General features: G+C 37.7%; 7 protein-coding genes across 7 annotated transcripts; 2 read left to right on the forward strand and 5 right to left on the reverse strand.

The window, feature by feature from the left end:
* Positions 1-29: 29 nt before the first annotated feature.
* On the reverse strand, positions 30-6,254 carry SOCG_00310 (1,3-beta-glucan synthase catalytic subunit Bgs1). The gene has a single exon (XM_013162730.1). It carries the CDS (start codon positions 5,374-5,376, stop codon positions 181-183), a length of 5,196 nt encoding a protein of 1,731 aa, XP_013018184.1. The 5' UTR covers positions 5,377-6,254; the 3' UTR covers positions 30-180.
* An 843-nt stretch (positions 6,255-7,097) lies between these two features.
* SOCG_00311 (MADS-box transcription factor Mbx1) lies at positions 7,098-9,562 on the forward strand. Its single transcript, XM_013162731.1, has one exon. The coding sequence runs from the start codon at positions 7,804-7,806 to the stop codon at positions 9,064-9,066; it is 1,263 nt and encodes a 420-aa protein (XP_013018185.1). The 5' UTR covers positions 7,098-7,803; the 3' UTR covers positions 9,067-9,562.
* Positions 9,182-11,811, reverse strand: SOCG_00312 (group I intron splicing factor). Its single transcript, XM_013162732.1, has 2 exons — positions 11,101-11,811; positions 9,182-11,037 (listed from the first exon to the last, which is right to left on the reverse strand). The coding sequence occupies exons 1-2, from the start codon at positions 11,356-11,358 to the stop codon at positions 9,250-9,252; spliced, it is 2,046 nt and encodes a 681-aa protein (XP_013018186.1). The 5' UTR covers positions 11,359-11,811; the 3' UTR covers positions 9,182-9,249.
* SOCG_00313 (arrestin family protein) lies at positions 11,763-13,680 on the reverse strand. Its single transcript, XM_013162733.1, has one exon. It carries the CDS (start codon positions 13,538-13,540, stop codon positions 12,095-12,097), a length of 1,446 nt encoding a protein of 481 aa, XP_013018187.1. The 5' UTR covers positions 13,541-13,680; the 3' UTR covers positions 11,763-12,094.
* SOCG_00314 (SUMO deconjugating enzyme Ulp1) lies at positions 12,972-16,719 on the forward strand. The gene has a single exon (XM_013162734.1). The coding sequence runs from the start codon at positions 14,431-14,433 to the stop codon at positions 16,144-16,146; it is 1,716 nt and encodes a 571-aa protein (XP_013018188.1). The 5' UTR covers positions 12,972-14,430; the 3' UTR covers positions 16,147-16,719.
* SOCG_00315 (topoisomerase II-associated deadenylation- dependent mRNA-decapping factor) lies at positions 16,142-18,996 on the reverse strand. The gene is made up of 4 exons (XM_013162735.1): positions 18,809-18,996; positions 18,636-18,736; positions 16,723-18,547; positions 16,142-16,677 (listed from the first exon to the last, which is right to left on the reverse strand). Exons 1-4 carry the CDS (start codon positions 18,883-18,885, stop codon positions 16,380-16,382), a joined length of 2,301 nt encoding a protein of 766 aa, XP_013018189.1. The 5' UTR covers positions 18,886-18,996; the 3' UTR covers positions 16,142-16,379.
* SOCG_00316 (uncharacterized protein) lies at positions 18,944-20,571 on the reverse strand. The gene is made up of 3 exons (XM_013162736.1): positions 20,126-20,571; positions 19,997-20,067; positions 18,944-19,900 (listed from the first exon to the last, which is right to left on the reverse strand). The coding sequence occupies exons 1-3, from the start codon at positions 20,271-20,273 to the stop codon at positions 19,376-19,378; spliced, it is 744 nt and encodes a 247-aa protein (XP_013018190.1). The 5' UTR covers positions 20,274-20,571; the 3' UTR covers positions 18,944-19,375.
* Between the last annotated feature and the right edge of the window lie 20 nt (positions 20,572-20,591).

Consider the following 20,591-nt stretch of genomic DNA (forward strand, 5'->3'; position numbering starts at 1 on the left):
TAATTATATCTCACTATCATCACCGTTGCTTCCATCGTCAGATATAAAACATTTTATATAATTAAATTGTGAAATTAATAGAACAGATCTGTACAAATATTTTCTAAACCACTGTGTCCAGATGTAATACCTCAAAAAAGGAGGAAGAAAGAAGAATATTGAAGAAAAAAAAGAACATGCTTAAACTGAAGAATTCTTCTCGGAAGATCGCATAATATGAATGGCTGGCTGGATCATATTGAACTTATCATATGAAACCCCAGCGGCAGATTTACCAAATACAAAGGGTAAAATTAGGAGAAGGAAGAAGATAACAAATAAAGTAAAGTACAGCGTGGCATATCGGAACACAATCTGTCGGCGTAATTTGTTTTGTCTAATGGTGTAAACAGGAGGACGAATTTGTCTACTAGGACGGAGCCAGAAAAGAATAATGGAATGGAACTTATCGATATACGGAATCAAAATGACGGGACATTGAAGGAAGAGCAATAGATGGCTGAGCAAGAAGTCACCAGCAAACATGTTGATTTCAGTAGTCTTGCAAATGAATTCTCGCCAGGGCTGAGTAAGCACCATATACCCGAATCCTTGACCGTTCCATAATCCCGACCACCATGCTAGGTTAGCACCATCATGACGGAATTCTCTAGATAAAAAGCAAATAATCAATATTTTATGAGCAAACCGATGGATAGAGGTGATAGCAATAAATCCGAGTAACGTTGTACTAAAGGTCCACCCTTCCAAGTATCCAAGAACCTCGAAAACAATAATGTCAATGAAGACGAAAAGGATATGGGCAGCTGCAGCCATGTAAATTCCAACCTTTCTCGCTTTACCACCTACCACTGGGCGTAGTACGATACCAAGACAAAAGAAGAGAATGGCAATACCAGCACTAAGAACAAGAGGAACAAGAGACATAATAATTAGTCGGATAAAAGCATTCGTTCTTTTCGATATATCTTCGTTACCTGGTAGAGAATTGGCAAACAAGAAAGGTATGCAGGTAAAGAATAAGGTACCCAAAGGACCTAATATCTCACCGTAAAACATCGTTGTAATGCGGGCTCGTGGAGAATCCATGGAAATTTTATCGGCTTTCTTGCCATAAATCTTACGCTTGTATCCCGTTACACGAGTTCGTGTGAGCTGACAATTTCCAATCCAAGAGTTCGAGTGGTTGCGAGAATTTTCACGGAATGTCCAACGAATAAATTCTCGATAGTCAACAAAGAAATCCGTCCAGGAGAATTGGTGGGGATTATAAAGGAATGGACTAACGCAAAGAGCGATAAGAGTAATCCAGAAATAGATATAATGAGGTAACCAAGCGGTGATAGACCCGTAAAGCAGCATAAACATAAGTCTAGAACCAAAGTATAATGAAGGACTACTAAAACGTGAATATAACAAAGCAAATGGTACACGAACAGTAGCAAAACCTCTGCTAGTACCAATGTATCGAGCTCCGCCAAATGACAAGTTAGCAATTAAACTTTGAGCATAAATTTGGCAAGTGAAAATTTCGAAAATAGGTGACAAGGAGCAAATCTGTTTAGATACACGGATAACCATTCTAAGCGCACCACGTTCATTCAATTCACAAACGGCTAAGGGAACGAAAGCAATACCGAAGACAATGAAAATGGATAGAATACAGCGTTTAAGCCATTCCAAAACGGGTTGAAGTTGGTAGCAACCCCTTGGAGAAAGAGGAGCAGTAACTGGGTCAAACTGGCGATATTTGCAGACAGGCACAACACTAAACATTGCACCAAGATTGATGATGACAAGCATAAGAAGTTGTAAAGAAAACATAATAACCATGTTATTAACATGGAAACCTGCATGTGCATAGAAAAAAGATAAAAATCTGTCAAATGGTAATTGTGTTCCCAAGTGGAAATATTCCCGAGAAAGCATTTGCTCGGCCATACCAGTACCAATCTTTGTTGTAAAGTTTAGAATAGATCCAAAACCCAAATCACGACCTTTACCGCATTGGTAATAATCAGAATGTTTAATTCTACCACCTCTTTGTAAAGCGGTCATACCAGCATATATATCTTCATTGACGTGTAAACCCTTTTGTGCTTTGGATACACCACCTCGAGTGGTCATAAACAAAACGTTAATAAAATCTGGATGACCATAATGTAATTTACCACCAATTAAGGATAGAATACGAGCAAACATAGTACCAAAACATTGTTCTTTGGCAGCGGCAACATCACCGAGCATACCGGTATTTTCAGAGAAAATATATTCTCGAGCGCCAAGGATAGCAACAGGATTATTGGTTGTAGACTTGGCGTTCACAGAATAAGGATTATGTAGAGGAGGGTTAAATTGCTCAAATTCAGCAAGGATGTTTCTGATCTTAAGACATTCTTCCAAATAATTATCCTGGTTTGCATCAACCATTTGAACATACTCACCACGAATATAAGGAATTGACATGTTTTGGTTATCAGATTTACCATCACCGAGAATTGGATTACCAGACAAACGAATACGGTATTTGGGACGTCTTTTACCGTTTTCCATAATAGGACAATGACCATCAATCAACACAGAGTAGATACCTCTTTCTTCAGAAGGACGAGTAGGTGGATCTTCATCCATATAAGCAATCTGAAGATCAGGATACGCTCTAAGAAGGAATTCAGCATTCTCTGATTCTTCTTTGGTAAACTTGGCATAGCGCTGCATAGAAACACAGAATCTGAACTTCCTATTGGCCATTACTTCCAGTTCTTCATCTAATCGAGCTGGATCACCATTAGTCCATTCGACGAGTTCAGGGCATTCAGTACGGTATAAAAGTTTAATAGCTCTGCTGTAGTTACTAAATCCATTGATTGTGCGATAAAGGGTTTGAGTACGCAAAGAAGCCCAAATTCTTGTACGCAAAGTATACTCAGGTGTAGCGGACTTGAAACCAATGCAGTAAAATGGAAGATCGTAAGCCTTAGCCTGCAAATCGTTCTTCTCACCATCCATGGTAGAATCAATTGATTCACTTTCATCAGCAAGCAGCTTAGTGTCATCAACAAAATTCTTCCATTCAATTGGATATAATTGCTTCAAGTATTCCAGAAGGGTAACACGAGAAAGCTGGTCTTCTTCGCGGATAATTTCACGTAGCGAGAGCAAGATCTTTTCAGAGTAATGAGGTACCAAGACAGTGAACGTAGGCATAGCATCCACAGAACAGTGTTTGGGGATGGACTCAGCCAATGATTGAGCAAAAAAGGAAATTCTTCTCGCCGCCTCGGAGTTGGCAGGAAAAAGGTCCTGCTTATAATGTTTCACTTGCTGAGAATAAAAGAAATTTGGTGCACGAAGAGTATGATATCCGGCCTTCTCAGAAGGTACTTGATGATACAGTAGTTCTTGAATTTGGTCCCGAGAAATTAAGTGTTCCCTATACATAGAAATAATGATAGCGTTCCAAACCTGGGAAACCAATACCTTGGGTTTAAACGAGATTTCCATGTCATCAGTGTAAAGAAGTTTTGTGTAAATTCTTCTAGGAACACGGTAAAAAAGCTCACGCCAAGGTGTCCAAACACTAATGCCCAAGTAGAAAGCATAACCCAAGGAGTAAATTGTACTGATCAAAATATACCATAAATAGGTGTCCAAAAAGAACAATGACAAATCAGTAAGGTACAACAAACTAAGCAGAATCTTTGGTTGAGCTCTGCAAAGACCGGCCCCCAAGATATAGTCACCACAATCATAAGGACGCATAGCACCTAAATAACGAATGGAATCTGAAAGGTTGAGTGCAAGGAAAAAGTATGATTCACAATACTTAGCGATCAAAACCGTAATCCATAAGCACCAGGAAACAATAGCACCACCCTTCGAGGTTGGGGTGAAGTTAGACGTGAAATAACGGTTAGCTAAATCATGGCCAGAACTTTTCGTGGTGAATCCCACAAGATTTCTCAAAGGTGTAACAGCAAAATAGACAACACAAACTAATGAGAAAAAGAAATGAACTATACCAACAACCAAACGAGAAACGTATGTTTGCTGATGTTCAGTTGAGGCAAAAATAAAAACAGTTGGAGCTATGTTGAGTAATAGCGCGGTCAAAAGCATCAAAAAGCTTGGCCATAGGGGTCTAGCACAGTGGTAGCGTCTTGGAACGTGAAGATACTCAAAAGTAACAGCGAGAAGAGTAATAAAAGAAGCAATGGCGCCAGCCAAACCACAAGCAGTCCAACGACAAGCTGGAGGAGGCTTATTGTTCATCCGTATATGGAAATGAGAAGTATACAAATTTGAAGAATTGTAAGCCGAATAGTACCAATAGGCAGCAATGTGCATAACCCAAATCCGAGAAAAGTTCGTGATATTGTGAAACCATGAGCGGTATTCGTAATACGTCTTGTAAAAACAAGATTTCCATTCAACATTACCTAAATGGCGGTATCGCATAAATGGGGGTAAATCCAACAAAGGAGTCTTATCGGTGCACTTAATTTCCTCAAGGCCCTTATAAGACCAAAAGAATTGGTTGATGTCGTCGTAACCGATGTTGCTAGCGTGATCCCGTTCACGACGTACATATTTACCATCCAAAACTTCGAAAAGTTGAGCATGGAAGAAACGATAGACAGGAGTAATTACAGAGTCCAAAAAGTATTCTTTGGGTAAAGCCGAATCCAAATCTCGGGCTTCAGATGAAATATAATAATCATAGGCACATTTATAGATAAAGCAAAGGCACTCAGGCATAAAACGTACATTATTAGCCTCACCCCAGCATAAAAAGTATAAGCAAAGCTGGACCATCATTCGATGAGGAGAAAACCCGCCCATCTGGTCTCTCCAGGCTTGCTCGGCCTCTTTTAAGGTCATTTTTTCAACGATTGGGGATGACATATCATGAAAGCCAATGGCATGGCCATCATTAAAATGTGAAGCAAAATACCACTTTGCGAAGTTTGCATGGATACCACCAATAACGTCGGCATGAAGAGTAAGGAGAGCTTGAGAAGGAGACATACGCGAAGCACGAGAATCGAGTAAAACCATAACATAATCGAATATATTGCGCATACTATCCTTTTGAAACCCAAGCTTGTTTGTAAGATCAAGCAAGATTTCCTGGACACCCTCCATGCTTACCGGGGGCTCTTCAGCACCCTGATTCCATGAAGGGTAAGCGACTGGACTAGTGTCGACGTTAAAAGAGCTACTGTCATAATCAGACTGAAGGTCGTCATGAACGGATGGATCGTCATAAATTAAGCGTTGCAAAGAATTCATGGAATCATCATTTTCCGAAGTGTAACTGGTGGCGTCGTCTTCGAAAAGGCCACGGCCTTCTTGCTCACGCCAATACTGATCCATTGTAAATTGCTAATAAGATGCACAAAAGAGAGAAAAGATGTAATAACGATAGACCGTTAACTAAATGAAAGAAAAAGAAATAAACAATAAGAGAAGAGAACCACAATAGGAAAGCTAATGTTCTCTAGTAAATAGATGTAACCATACACCGTATAAATCCTTAGATAGTATAGCGTGACCAAGAACAAATATACGACTTAAAAGGTTATATGATAAATAAATTACAACAGTACCGTGGGCGATGCCGAAATGCAAGATTTATCTTTAACTTTCGAATGCTGAATAATATGCAAATTAAAAAGATAGATACTTTTATGCAATATGAACTTTGCGAGCGTCAAGCAGTTGTTTTTAGGAATTTTTAAACCGAAGACGTGTTCAGTATATGCCGTTGCCGCACTCGTAAAGTATTAGAAAAGGATAGAAATAAGAAAAAGATTGAGAGTGGATCTATAGAAAAGAACGAACTTTTTTAAAGGAACGAAAGTCCTTATTTCACTTCAAACAATGCTTATAAGGATTGAATAGGCTAAAGGAATCAAAGAAAAGTGTTCGTTACTTTTTTCTTCTTTCAGCTGGAGAAAGGAAAACCGCAATATTTCACGGAAGGAGTAAGATAAACCCGTCTGTAAATAGAATACAGATGTTAAAAATTTATCTATTCCTTCAAATCCACGAAATACGGACCAAAATCACTCTCCAAACTACAAAAATGTTAAGAAAGAAGCAAGGGTCGGATGTTGTGCAATAACAATTCTATAGATAACTTGAAGTCCTTTAATTTATGATCGGACTCTCAAGAAATCAACAAATCAATGTTTCTTGCCAACAACTATTCTTAGTTTGTTGTTCGCAGGTTCACTCAATCCAGGTTTTTCCTGACCAAGCCAACCACAATGGGAAGGGTAATGCAGATTCTTTGTTACAGCTTGAAGCCATACTAGTCAGGCTTAGAACAAGCCGGGGTTGCAATCTGGTTAAGCATCCGAGCGAATGAGAGTGCAGCATCTATAGACTACATCATATAAACAAACGACAATGTAAATAAATAGAGAATGGGCAGCAACAATATTATCTTCCTTCATTTTTTGTTTAACAATTAAAAAGAAGCTAATTTATATTTATTATTGAGTTTTTGTTATTTGTTTTATTTTTATTTGCTTTATTTCTTCTTCTTTGCGTAGAACTTTATAATGGGACAAAGGGCTTTGTTAAATAAATAAAATAAAAATAGACCGGTTCGATATCCTGTTCAAGTAAGTTGAAAATTGCTGACAATATGTACTGTTATTTCAGTTTCTTCGTTTCTGATGAATACGGTCCTACGTGCTTACAATACATACTACTTTTTTAAGAAGAACGAGACCATGCAGGAGCAAAAGGAATCCAACTCTTTAAATTCTTACAGTTCTATTTTGTGAATATATGAAAAAAAGATTCTATTGTTTAACTCTATGACAAATAGTACACCGCCTTTTCTTTTCTTTTCTTTCCTTTCTTGTATGGATCTAAACATCTTGCTTAAATAGACGTCGATTACTGCATAAAGGAAATAGGGCTTTCGAACGACGAACACAATAATACCTAACGACGGGTTAAATAATTTAGTAAATACAAAAGAAACAAGTTCTTTATACATGTTAAGCCAATTTCACAATACTTTCTTATGGTGAATTACGATGCGTATACTCGATTACCGAAAACAAAGAAGTGTATACTCAGAAGATTTTCTCAATACTCACGTCAGCGATACTCAGCAACTGCAATTATTTGATTTTCTTAATTTTTTTGGAAAGAAAAGCGTAGTGTTTAACGACTTGCTTTTTGTTATTAAGAACTCTTGAATTCGTTGAAGATTGTTCTATATTATCCATAAATTTTTGGCGTTTGTTGAAGAAAACAGTGGATTCTTCTTTGGGACTTAAACACTAAACCCCAAGGACTGAGGTTTGTAAATAACTTTTATTATTAGGTTTCATGGGTTGTTAAATTTTTTTGTGCCGCCTTTCCCTTCTGAACTGGTTTGTTCTCACAGTATATTGACGACTGGATTTCTTTCTTTATTTATCATCCCTTAGAGGTTTTGTTTCTGTCTTTTTTTTAATTTGGTTCAACTTACCTATTGTATAATCTACTTTTACTACTCTTGTTTCTGCGAGTTTTCTTTTCTTTCCTTTTTTTTCCGCTGGTTTATTGTTCTTGCTTCTGAAGAACGTCGCTCGTTATTTTTATTTAATTATACACTCTTTTTGATTTTCCTGTCGCGTTTAATTGACGGTTCTTTCTTTACAATTCGTTCGTTTTTTGGCTTTGAAATTTTATTATAAATTTCCCTTCATTCTATATTTGTTTATTTCATCGTTTCTGATCGATTTTAATTGTTTTTTATTCTTGTGTTTATTTAAGTTTACTATTATAATTACTATTATGTCGTATTCTAAAGTTCCTCCATCTCCTTCGTCTCCTCGCCGTTCAATCCAGCGCATAGCTGATGCTAAAAACAAATCTCTCACATTTAACCGCCGTAGATTAGGCTTGTTTAAGAAGGCTTTTGAGCTTTCTGTACTATGTGATGCCAAAGTTGTCGTTTTGGTTTATGATGCCAAGAACGCCTGCCATGTTTACTCATCTGAGGAACCCGAGGAAAAGCGTGATAATCTCTTACGAACATTTTTGGAGAAAGACTTCATTACAAATGACCCTTTGCGAAACAATACTTCCCTAAATCCTCAGCCAGGTGAAACACCCCCTTCTTGGCAAACTCAGGATGACTACATTGCGTCTGTCACCACGTATCGTGCCGAATCATCTCACAAAGACTTTACAGATTCACCCGTGGATCTTGATAGTCAAGCTTATACTATGAAGTCTTCCACTTCCTATCATTCTGTCCCACGGAAAGAGAAACATAAAGGTGTTCCTTTACCGAATTTGAGTGTAAACTCTACCTCCTCGTTTGATTTACCGTTTTCCCCTTCATCTAGAGAATCACATCTTGAGAATTTACCAAGCGATTGGACCAACACCTTTTCGGATCAGTCTTCAACTTCCCCTTTATCGATTACGCGGGACATTCTATCTCCTTCTCCTGCTCTTCAACACAATGGCTCACTTCCTAAGGATATAGACATGGGTTCACAATATCCTCCTGTGTCTTCTAGACGTACACTATATGGCTCGCGAAACCGCCCTGATTATTCTTCCATAAAACGTACCCAGTCGCTTAAAACCAGACGTACGGCAAAGCCAAAAGTTACCCGTATACATACTGCCCATCCCTGCATCGACGGTCACTTTGATTATTTCCCTAGCACTCCTTTATCTTCCGGTTCTGCTATAGAAACTGTGCCGAATAACTCTTTTGTACCTCATGAAGCACACTCACGTGTAAACGAATTCGATAATAATTATAAGAATAATTTTGGTTCTAATACTTACTCTAATACAATACCTGAAGTTCCAATACCCGCAACCAATGACAACTTTGATCTTCTTAATAACGGTATAGGAGACATGGATACTGAGAATACCTTTCTTAATTCGCAACCCATCAATGATTATAATAATATTGATGTATCTGAAATTGATTTAATGAAAGTGAATGCCGATTGGCATGCACTTACCACGTCACACATTGATTTGGATCTAGAGCATCGCGATCCTCCGTACACCTTACCATCTCCCCGTTGAAATCCTGGTGTTATATAGAGGTTCACCTCCGAGTTTTTTTATTTTTTTATTTTTTGTAAAAAAATAAGGAAAGTGGAAATTGGTATACGAGAATACTCTGCTACTGACGTTTGTTCTAAATTCAGAAATACATACTAAGTATTTATTTTTTTAAATACAAATAAACTGATAATCTATCCGTCTCTAAGTCAAAATTTGCGTCCCAGTAATACCGTCAATTAGTTGTACAGTTGCTTGATCCTTCTTTAGACTAGCAAGTTTCCTTAAATATCCCAATGAACGAGGGGTCCATTCCCATCCTTCATTGAGACTAGCTATTAATAACTTCCTCGCTAATTCCAAGTAACCGTGTTTAGAAAATAGAGAGATCATGAGAGTAGTTATCTTTTGTTCATATCCCTTGAGATCAGGAGGAATAATACCCATGTCTTTATGCAAGTAATATTCTTGCCATGTACTGTATCCAAAAACAAAGTTATCGCAATGTAAAGAAACATATATTGCAAAATAGTAGGCAATTATATTCCTTTGTGTAATAAAATTGTTTTCCAACTGAGTTTTTTCAGAGGAGTCCGGCTGAGAAAATTCCGTTGAATAAACACCCTTAAAAAGTTCTAAATTTTGTTGGGTGGAAAATACATTCAAAAATGATAAACTCGTTTTGGTAACTATCTCCGGGTGATATTTTTTTGTGTACTCGCGTGTAAATACAGCAGCATAGAATAAATCCGATTTTGTACTAATATTTCGCGAACCAAAAGGTGATCGTTCACCTTCATCTAAATTTCTGATAGCATTTTCCCGGATTCTATCTAAACTAGGAATGACCAAAGACTCCTCCGTGGTGGTATTTGCATAAGCCTTGTAAGCGAAATTAAACAATCTTTCAACGCTGCAAATCTTAGGAAGAATTGGATTGTCAATCCAGTATTGATTATATAAATTCTTTAAGGCATTTATGTTACCGCTTTGAGCAGCCAACCGTAAAAGCTCATATGATGTTTGTGCATTTGCGGCTAAACCAAATTTCGTGAATTCTGACAAGTAAGCAAATGCAAGGGGATGATAAATTTTTTGTGTAGACAAAGCATGGATTAGATTATTAATCGTAAGCTCGGTTGGTCTTAACGGATTAATAGGCCGTTTAGTCATATCATTGTATAATTCAAGAGCTTTTTCTGGTTTTTTCTGGACAGCACAAAGATGAATTAAAGAGTTATAGTCGTTTTCATTTGGAGCTGTGTTGACTGACACAAATTTCATAAAGTCGAACAGAGAAAATGCTTGCGATGTCATCTGAGCTTTGCAGAAAGATCCTAAGCAAAGACTAAAAAAAGAATGTTCAAATTCTTTAACTTCCGTTTGATAAAGATTAATTAACTTCGGTAGTTCGCTGTAGAGTCCAAGTCGACTTAATGCGAATGCTTCTGCATGGCATAAATCTGAATGTACATTAGAATCAGTTTTTTTGTATTGCTCCAAAAGTTTTAAGGATTTGGAAAACAATCTCTTTCCATTACAGGCAACCATGAATTGATAGCATAATTCGTGCCAAACACCTAAATTTGAGTTTTCCAAGTTCTTGAGAATCTGCTCCATATATCCCACCTTTAATGTAGTAGGAATTATCTTAACAAAGTTTTCTATTTGTGACTTTGAGACTCCCTGGAAACAATTGGGATCAGCCAGCAGAGCAAGAACTTTCTTATTCCACGCTTTAAGCTTTCCCTTGCTTTTTCCAACGAGATTCAAATTTTGAGAATCTTTTTCTACAACCACAAGAGAATTTAATACCTCATTCTCGTAGTGATCAAGCTGCAGTCTTTTCGATAAAACAGGACCCAAATAAAAAGCAGCACCAGGTAAACTCTTTTGAACATTCAGTGTTGTACTATTACTATCGGATTCCTCTTGTTGTTCGATAGAATAAAGAGCTTGCTCTATGTCCTGTTCAGAAAAGCGAGGAAAATGCTACACATATTAGTTTCTTTTGTAAAACCAAAATATCAGCGATGTCAAACTATTAAAGCATACCAATTTATTAAGTTGATTTTTCCTTATTGTTTCCAAGTTTCCTTCTAATTGTTTTATTCTTTGATCCAACTCTTGTTGAGCAGCCTTCAAAGATGCCACATTCGAAGCAAAACGTTGGAACCTCAGGTTACCATAACTTTTAGGGCGCCATTGGGAACCATGAGAATAACTTCTATGGATTACAAGCGTCGTCGGTAATGTGAGATGTACTTTAGCAACGTTTTGGGTATTTTGCGAAACTAACCATTTGAATGCCATGTGCAACTGTCTATAAATGTTCTATACTTTGCTTTATTGCATTTCTAGAATCCGTAAAGTAATGAAAAAAATAATACAAGCTTATCTTCTGCCAGGCCTGTAATGCGATTGTTAGGGACAAACCGGTATTTGTTGTGTGGTTCTTTCAGAATATGCTACTTCAAGTTAAACGATCAATCCTATGCTATCATAAGTATATGGAGTATCTTTCAAATAAAAGTTAACATCACAAACTGTACTAATGTACTGAAAAGGAATTAAGTTTGAAAACTTTCATTATAGTAGACATAGTTGTATATCAAGTTTTGAATAAGATCATAAAGCTTGGTGCAAGATGGTTATCGATATTTTTAAATTACTTGTTACAATTCCAATTATATTTGTATCAAGAATGAACAAAACATTCGCTTTTATAGGTGAGTAGCTCTTTCATTAGGGTTATAAAATTCTGCTGCACTAAAGTATTTGAAAAATTATAAATTGTATACTTAGATATTTTGGAGAAACTTTCGTTTTTTTGATGTTGCCAATTTTTATCTCCAAGTATAAGATGCACCATAAACTGACAATATTCATGAACATTCATAAACAAAAAAAGGTTATTGCGGAATGCGCGGGATAACATAAAAAAGGACTAGTTGGGACAAGGAAGTGTCGGTATTGATGACTAGGGAAGAATCAAACCATTAATGACCCAGAGATATAAATAAATATGAGATAGAAAACAGAATACTTTTCAATTCAAAAGCACCAAACCGCCTTCTGAATAACTATACATGTTATTTTTTGTGGAATCATTCGCATGGATAATATCACAAGTGGTATCAAGTACAGAGCCATTGAGGGATTGCCGGGAATCTAAAACTCTGGTTTGAATATCACCTAGGATCGAAGAGCTGGCGGAACGAGGAACAGGAGAAACAGTAATCGGATAAGAAATTTCAACATTTCTTGCACGATAAAGTCTCACTTTTATTAAAACCATATAAGTAACTTTGTACAAATCAGAAGATGTGGTGAATCCTTGTATGCTAGAATCATCCAAGTCAGGATCTGGAAACACTTTTGAAAGTGTTTGTGAAAGGCCATCTTTTCCTAACCTCACGTCGTCGAGATCTTGTTCAACTTTTAAAATCTTTTTTGAACGAACAATAGGAGAATGACTAGAAGACGGATGTCGAAAACTTACACATTCTACCAAAGACAATGACAATTGCTGTACCCGAATTTTAGAGCCATTCGAAGCCCTTATAGATATGAAAACTGTAAGTAAATCCATAGGGCCAATACACTGTTTAGGGATGGAAGCTTCCACAACAACTCTACCGTCTATACTTGCTTCTTTTAAATAAATCGGAGAATTATACATACCCCAAGAGGAAAGCGTATCGTAACGGTGAATTACAATGGGGACACATTCAAAGATATCTTCTGAGTCAGCTAGACTAAGAACAGCCCGCAACTGATATTTCGTGGAACATGAAAAACCCGAGCGAAAAAGGTCAAATGTTGGGGTAAGCACTTCTCCCTCAGAATACTTCATTTCGAATGGCAAATCCATAGACCATATGTTATAAGATGATGAAGAAGAGGATTTTTCTGTTGACTTTTGTAAATCGCTAGTTACCGATGAGGCTTGCATAGAAGAAGTGTCTGAAGTTTGACTATAAGCGTGAGAAGGCATTGAAGGACTTTGAGAAACATTTTGAACATGTGGAGGTGGTATAGGCGGTTGATTTGAAAAACGATGTCGGGAAGGTTGATCGTGTAGGTAGAAATCGTAAACATTATTAATGCCGGAAGTGCTAGATGAAGGAGACAAAACATCGTCACTTGCCTGTGCATTTTCGGAGAAGTAAAGTATGCTTTTCTGATCGTTTTTAGAAGAGGAAGAAGAAGAAGATGGTGGAAATAGGACTTGCTGCACTAACCGCTTTGGTTCAGATATATGATTGCTTACACCTAAAGAAGGAACATCAACAGATTCAATTCTCCAAAGCTCTAAAGTAACTCGTAGGATAGACAATGGACGATTTATTTCTTTGCTTCGCACTTGCACGAGGCCTACGATTCTAGGAGCTGAGGCAGGGATTCCATTGTAGCCAGCTTGAAAATCCAAATGCGGTAAAGGACGGATTTCAATTGGTGAAAAGTTTTTAATATATGTACAAGGAGCCGTCATGCTCTATGGAAAACCACATAGATTGGGGTTTTGGAAGGTTTTCCGCGGTTTCTGAAAGTACAGGTATTTCTCAAGACAAGCAACAGTCTAGGTTACTTGGGTTATAATATTAGGGGTATTGTAAAGAAGGAAGATTTGAGCTTACAATTCTTTGGTTACTTGAGTCTCTATTTTTATTCTATTTAAATACAAAAGCAACTTCAAGCGTACGATGTACGTGTCCATTGTGTTATTTGGAAAAAGAAGTCATGGCTAGTCTAATTCCTACCGAGAAGAAGAGTTCATATTTTCAATTGCAATAGATTTTTTGCATCCAAAAAATGATTTTGAGTCGTTCAATTTGGTCCATCTAGCGGGAAATCTTCCATGAGAGTAGAACCTAGCAATATACACTAAGAAAACGAGAGATAGACAGATCTAAAACGATCATGAGGCTCCATTTGAGGAATTGCTTTGTTAACTCACATTCTTAGTACTAAGACAACACTACATGGTATACGAAGTAGAAGACAGCATACTAACATAAGAGAATGATGATTATTCACTTGCAAAGGGCTTTTTCTCTCAGAAAAACAACAGTACCAACCAATTTATCTTCAATAATTAAATCATTTCGTTTTTTATCCTTCATTTTTGTCAAATCTGTTTATTTGATTTTCTTTTTTTTTTAAATACCCTTCAAGGTACCATTGATACCGACATCAGCACTCGTTCATTTCAAACTTCTCCATTCACTACACATTGGAAACTCTCTTTCAGGTCGTATTTTTGACAGAAAATACCTTGACCTGGGATTAGCGAAAGGTTTTAAAGCGATTTTTCGCGTTTCTGCTTGTCTTCAGCGCTCCCAGCATCAGCAATCCTGTTCCCTTTTTCATTGACTTTTGTGAATGATACGCGAACGTAATGCGACTAAACGGTCGCATCCAGATGATGCAGCGTCCTTAGAAGAATACAAAAAACGGAAGAAGACAATTTTTAACACGTTCGTAGGCATCTGTTCCCGTACTGTAACATATGCAAAAGTCTTGCTCACGGGCACTCCAATGACAGGCATGGATAGTACTGCTGGCAATACTAATTCATCTTTATCAGGGGAATCAGCGACTCACTCTTCGGGTACTACTGAAGCTCAAGGAACTATTGATGATCAATCGCTTGCTTCGTTCTCAACCAGTGTAAAGGAGAAAAATATTAAAACAGAAAGAAAACTCAGGTTGCAAAATCCGCCTGAAATAATTAATTCAATTTCTACGCAGCGGTTTTTTCATTCAAGCAACCATAACTCTGCTACCGCCGCTAATGGACTTCTCGAACCGTCTCCTCAAAGTTTTCGCGCGTCCCGTCTACAATATATCCCTCGTCCCCATCAACCTTCTAGACGGCTATCTACTAGTGATCGACTAAAGCTGGCAGTATCCCAAGATACAGCTGAGATCATGGTTCCTTCTGGCCTTTCACCCTTTCGACGAGTTGAGAATGAAGGCTTGGTTACTTTGCAGGAGCCCTCCTCAAATCTTTCGGCGAAAGATTATACCTCTGTGCCTCCGGTTGAACCAGAGCAAGCGAGCCTGTTGAAACTTCATGAATCCAAATTTGTCACACCTTCATCACAAATTCATGATGCAAAAATGCAAATCCGCTCTTCTCATTTACCTTTTACCGCTACAATGAGAAGGTCCATTGACAAGAATTCAACGCCCTGGCGACCTCCCCCGCGTCTTGTATCTACAGATTTACATCCTCGTCCTTCGAACTTCCCTTTATCATCAGACGTAGATAATGAGAATTCTCTTTTGCAACTGATTCAAAAACTTAAAGAGAAGCAGACTGAAGCATTTCATGATTGGAACGAAATTGATTTCTTACAACTTAAAGGCCTTCACGTTACTCCCCCTCCCGTTCGTCCAAAATTTGTTTCACTTTTAGAATTTCCGAAGGAAGCAAGGGAACGGGCATTGCATCTTTTAAATGATAACGATCTTCCAAGGTCATCCTACACTGAGCCCATAATCACTAAATATAATATTCCAATAATGTTACGAGATCTTCGTACCTTAAAAAGTAGACAATGGTTGAATGACGAAGTTATTAATTTCTATATGAACTTATTATCAGATCGCTCTCGTTCCGACTCCTCCTTACCTCGGGTTCATGTATTTAATACCTTTTTCTACACAACACTACAGAAAAAAGGATACGCTGGCGTTCGCCGATGGGCCAGAAGGGCTTCCATGAAGATTGCAGATTTTGATTGTGTATTGGTTCCAGTTCATTTGGATGTTCACTGGTGTATGGCTGCAATAAATAAAAAGAAAAAAAGATTCGAATATTGGGACTCGCTGGCCGGAAGTCCTGGTAAAGTGTTTGATTTATTAAAAGAATACTACGTTGCTGAAACGAAAGGTGCTGTTGATATTACGGACTGGGAAAATTACATTGATCATAATTCACCGAGACAGCAAAACGGGTACGATTGTGGTGTCTTCGCCTGCAAAACAGCAGAATGTCTTGCCCGAGAGGTTCCATTACATTTTTCTCAAAAAGATATGCCAGAATTAAGATTAAGAATGGCAGCTAGTATTATTGACTCTCGGATATACTAATTCTTATTGAGTGAATTTCTATTCTTTTCCTTCATTGTTTGATACAATTTTCACTATTATTTACATCCATCTATGTTATTTTTAGAGGCTTTACCAAAAAACAACTTGAACCAATATCCATTTAGTCTTGGTTGCATAAGTTTGTTCACAAGGAAACGGTGATAACACGTAGCATAATGATAAAACACCTTTGATTCATAATTCACAACGATTCATATTCATAAATTATTTGTTTAGGCACTTAGCTGACGAGCATCAAGACCCATGGCATTTAAGAATAGATTAACATTCGCAATACGTACAACGGCAATTTCCTCGGGAGATCTCTTACTTGTAATTATATTATCGAGTACTCTATCTCTCGTTTCAGACACCAAAACGAAGTGCTGGTCGGAGGAAGCAGCAGTGGCACAGGCTGCCAAAAACTCCCAGGGATATGATTCATCGGCGTAAGCGCGTGCATTTGGGGGAGGAAAAACTGTTGCAAAGTGGTCTTTAAGGCAGTCAAATAATCCATTAAATATTCTCGCCCTGTAATTCAGTTAGTACATCAATTTAACAAGCTACAACACATACCAATTTTCTTTGTCTTCTTCAGTACAAGACCCAGTTTGCTTAAGAATCTCGGCTCGGCTGATTAGCATAGTTAGGAAGGAAAGTCCAATTTTAGTTTGTATAAGGTATAATGGATTGGATCTTCCAAGAAGCTGAGAAAATAAGATATTAACATTCGCCATGCCCAACTCATTCACAATAGTAAGTAAGGAAGGGATGACAAACTGAGTAAATGCCATCATCTCGGCTGCAATGCCAGCAGGCAACTCGCCATTCGCATCAAAAGTTCCCTTCAGGACAATATTTAAAGAATCGACGTTACCAACTATGACACTGAGGATAGCAAACTGCTGTTCTTTAGAAAGATGAGGTAACAATCTTGGAAGAAGGCGCATTCCTTTAGGATGAGAAATGACTGATAAAAATGGTGGACGAGCCTTTGAAGAACTGTCTAAAGACTCATTGATATGAAGAACATTCCAAATGCTTTCTAATTTATGGTTAAGGTCATTTTTCCATTGATTAAAAGTTTCGTCATCCTCAACATTAGAAACAGATAATTTACGAAGAGAATGTTCAAAGTCAAGTAACCAATCATATATTTTCTCAATTGCTTGCAAAACATCTTTTTTAGTAGCAAAACCTTTAAAGGTAGTTTCTTTAGCATTAATCGTATGTTCGGAAGGACGCTTAACGTTAAGAAGTTGTCGAGGAGTACGGACAGTGTTTATGGCAATCTTACCTAACGCGCCTTCAAGGGACAGCTGAGTAGTTTTCGGTCGTTCCTTGGTAGAAGAAACCAATTTTTGTAACTGTTGTTGCAATCTTTGCATTGGATTTTCCGAACGTCTTCCACGTCGGCGATTGCTACTGGGACCTAAATAGGTTCGAATAAAGTGACTAGAATCCTCTTCTGAAGGATTACGGCCACGAATTATTGAATAAACACGGTAGTAAAAATCTTCAGACTCAGGATCTTCAGACATAAGTTGAGATATTTGGATACGAGCAATGAAAGATTTATCACTACGAGTCATCAAACCTGCACATTGTGCCATAAGCATATGATCTCTTTCCAGTTTTTGGCGCTTTTCATCAAGGGTCCTAGCTTGTTCAAATTTTTCTTGTTGAAAAAGATTCAATAATGGAACGGGAGGAACTGGTTCGGCACCGTACACCATATTACTAGGATATACAACAGGAGGTATTTGAGGTGGAGGAAGATTGGAATTTGCAAACAGCTGCGAAGGTTGCATCATAGGTGGAAGAGGTAAGCCAGGATTGGCGACATTCGATTGTTGAGTAGGGAATGAGACGTTTCCAATGCTGGCGACGGCAGGATCCAAGGCTGCAAAAGTATCATGAGCCAAACTTGTAGGAGGAGGAACCTGAACTGCTGGTGAAACCACAGGATTAACTGGGGGCATTGCAGAAGCAACAGGCTGTTGAGGTTTAGGACCTGAGCCAGGGGCGTTAAGGGAATTGAATAATTGTTCCTCAAGCTCTTGCAAGCTAAAAACCTTTTCACTGTTTTGCGCACCCAAACGATTCTGAAAGCTAGACACTTCAGGAGGGGCCGCTTGAACAGAGGGTTTCTCGGGTACAATAGTTTCCCAGATAGAGGCCATGGGTCTCAAATCCGAAAGCATATTAGTGTTGGCTGAAACATCGAGATTTGCTTCAGGATTACGTGCTGAAGAAGCAGCAGTTGGGTTTACCTGAGGAAGTGAAGCAGCCTGCGTGCTTGCATCATATACCTTGCCCATGGGGTGTCTGGTATCATCCTGCTCATTCTCCAATTTAGTGGAAACCTGTGCAGTTTGATGAAAAAAATCAAAATCACGGCCTACAAATGATTAGATACATTTCTATAATAAAAAAGGGGAGCTCAAATATAACCTGGGCTATGATGTTGTACTATCACCTTCACATACCAATATTTCCGGCGCTAATACCAAAGGTTTCATCGTTCAAATCATCTCCCTCCTCTTCTAGTCTGTCCGCTAAATCGTCGTATGTTTCTTCGAAATCAATTCTACACATCCACAGTTAGTTTCTCACCAACATTCTTTTTGTTTCAACAAAGGTTAAAAAACAGCATTCATACCCATCTTCATCATATTCTCCATTTTTAGGAATCATCGACTCCTTTGGAAGGTTTGTATCAAACCCGAAAAAAGACATTTCGAGATTTCCGTCTCGTTACGACGTTGGTGGTTAACAAGAGGAGCTTGAGGCTTTTCCATAGTACTATACGGTGATGATCTAAGAAAGGAGCCTACAATTGATAATAAGCTATTTTACTTAAAACAAAAAGCAAAGGGGGAAAATAAATGCTCATTTATTATACTTAAACGAAACTTTTGCTGAAAATTTTGAAACTTCCCATGAAGTAGCTTAAAGGTTGTCTTTAAATCATTTCATTGACAAATAAATTCTTAGGACTAATTTAAATATTTATTTCTTTTTTTCAGACGTTCGGAAGACCTTATTGAAGATCTTGTACTTTCAAATACCAAAGTATCTCCCGAAAGTTCATTTGCAGAAATATTTGCTCATGGAATAAATTAATAGCAAAGAACATATATTAAAGAATTGAAGGTAAAATTTTTGATTGGAAACGCACAAAAGAACTCATGGCGGCTAATAATTATTAAGGAAGGGTCTCTCAGAATCAGGTAATGAGATTACCGCTTGAAGAAGAGGAATCCGACCCCCAAACCAATTTATCAAACTCCCTTTGCTGTCTTTCAAATTCTTTGTCTTCTGGAGTCTGAGCCCTTGTGTCAGCAGTGTCTTCTTTTGGCCAATTTGAAGACTCGGCTATATCAAGGGTTTCATATTCAGAGGGGAAGCTATAGTTCTTTTCTTTCCTTGAGCTCGTTCGATTAATATTCTCTTTTTCTCGGATACGGTCCCATGCTGATCTAGAAGAGTCTTCTTGGTTGGAAGACTCCTGAGACATAAAGATGTCTGAGGAGTTTGAACCACTTGAGGAAGTCACTTGATTTCCATTTTCCAAATTATCCTGCTTCATTCTGGGAAGAGGGCCATCGTGTGAGGGAGGAATATGATTTCCTTGTTCCATCATGGTGCGTTGTCGAATTAAAGATTCCTTCATTTTTCGTATTAGATCTGATGAGTCAGAACGCTTATTCACTTGTGATAAATTGTATCCCATGGTAAAGATCTGGGAAAGCTGTTATAGAGGTTTTGTTAGCAATGTCTAGAAGAAAGTTTCATGGATGAGCAAGTAGGTTAATACTATCACCCTCACTTATAAAGAAAGACGTACTCCGTTTCCAGCTATGCCTGATATGATTGACGTAGCATACAATTTTAATGGTGATACTTTTCGCTTTTGAGCTGATAAAACATTCATAGTTAGCAGCTGTAGTAAACATGTCTCAAAGAAAAATCTTACCCAAGACTATGGGAATAAGAGCCCCTCCAATGACTCCAATAAATTTGTTTCGACGAGCCCGTGCTCGAGACTGAGCTAAAAATTGTTTTTGTTCTTCTGAAAATTCATTCTTTGGATCATTGACCATCTCCTCCCAAAGCTTATCCATTTTGTATTTTTAAGAAAACTACTGCTTTATATAGAGGATGAAGTGGCTTGCTTAATCTTGGTAACCTGTTCGGATTGATTCCAGGTAATCAATAAATCTTGGTATTCCACACCTTCGAACCGGTAATAAAGAAATAAAACAAAGAGCAATAAGTTATAGCTTTTAAATTACTTTATAAAATTACTGTCTCCGAATATAAAATATGCAACGAAACAAATTCCTAGGAAGCAGAGTCTGACACGTAATTCCAAAGGGACTAATTATAAAAGCATATGTAATATACAGGAGCATATATATGCTTATATGCACTAAAGATGA

Source organism: Schizosaccharomyces octosporus (assembly GCF_000150505.1).
Source record: "Schizosaccharomyces octosporus yFS286 unplaced genomic scaffold supercont6.2, whole genome shotgun sequence".
Taxonomy (NCBI): domain Eukaryota; kingdom Fungi; phylum Ascomycota; class Schizosaccharomycetes; order Schizosaccharomycetales; family Schizosaccharomycetaceae; genus Schizosaccharomyces; species Schizosaccharomyces octosporus.

Excerpts from the sequence above, each read along its gene's own strand:
- SOCG_00310 (XM_013162730.1), bottom strand. The coding sequence starts at position 5,376 with ATGGATCAGTATTGGCGTGAGCAAGAAGGCCGTGGCCTTTTCGAAGAC.
- SOCG_00311 (XM_013162731.1), top strand. The coding sequence starts at position 7,804 with ATGTCGTATTCTAAAGTTCCTCCATCTCCTTCGTCTCCTCGCCGTTCA.
- SOCG_00312 (XM_013162732.1), bottom strand. The coding sequence starts at position 11,358 with ATGGCATTCAAATGGTTAGTTTCGCAAAATACCCAAAACGTTGCTAAA. Across the intron at positions 11,038-11,100 it reads AAAATCAACTTAATAAATTG|CATTTTCCTCGCTTTTCTGA; the intron begins GTATGCTTTAAT and ends TAATATGTGTAG.
- SOCG_00313 (XM_013162733.1), bottom strand. The coding sequence starts at position 13,540 with ATGACGGCTCCTTGTACATATATTAAAAACTTTTCACCAATTGAAATC.
- SOCG_00314 (XM_013162734.1), top strand. The coding sequence starts at position 14,431 with ATGATACGCGAACGTAATGCGACTAAACGGTCGCATCCAGATGATGCA.
- SOCG_00315 (XM_013162735.1), bottom strand. The coding sequence starts at position 18,885 with ATGTCTTTTTTCGGGTTTGATACAAACCTTCCAAAGGAGTCGATGATT. Across the intron at positions 18,737-18,808 it reads GGAGAATATGATGAAGATGG|AATTGATTTCGAAGAAACAT; the intron begins GTATGAATGCTG and ends GTGGATGTGTAG. Across the intron at positions 18,548-18,635 it reads TATTAGCGCCGGAAATATTG|GCCGTGATTTTGATTTTTTT; the intron begins GTATGTGAAGGT and ends AATCATTTGTAG.
- SOCG_00316 (XM_013162736.1), bottom strand. The coding sequence starts at position 20,273 with ATGGATAAGCTTTGGGAGGAGATGGTCAATGATCCAAAGAATGAATTT. Across the intron at positions 20,068-20,125 it reads TCTTATTCCCATAGTCTTGG|CTCAAAAGCGAAAAGTATCA; the intron begins GTAAGATTTTTC and ends ATGTTTTATCAG. Across the intron at positions 19,901-19,996 it reads CAGGCATAGCTGGAAACGGA|CTTTCCCAGATCTTTACCAT; the intron begins GTACGTCTTTCT and ends CCTCTATAACAG.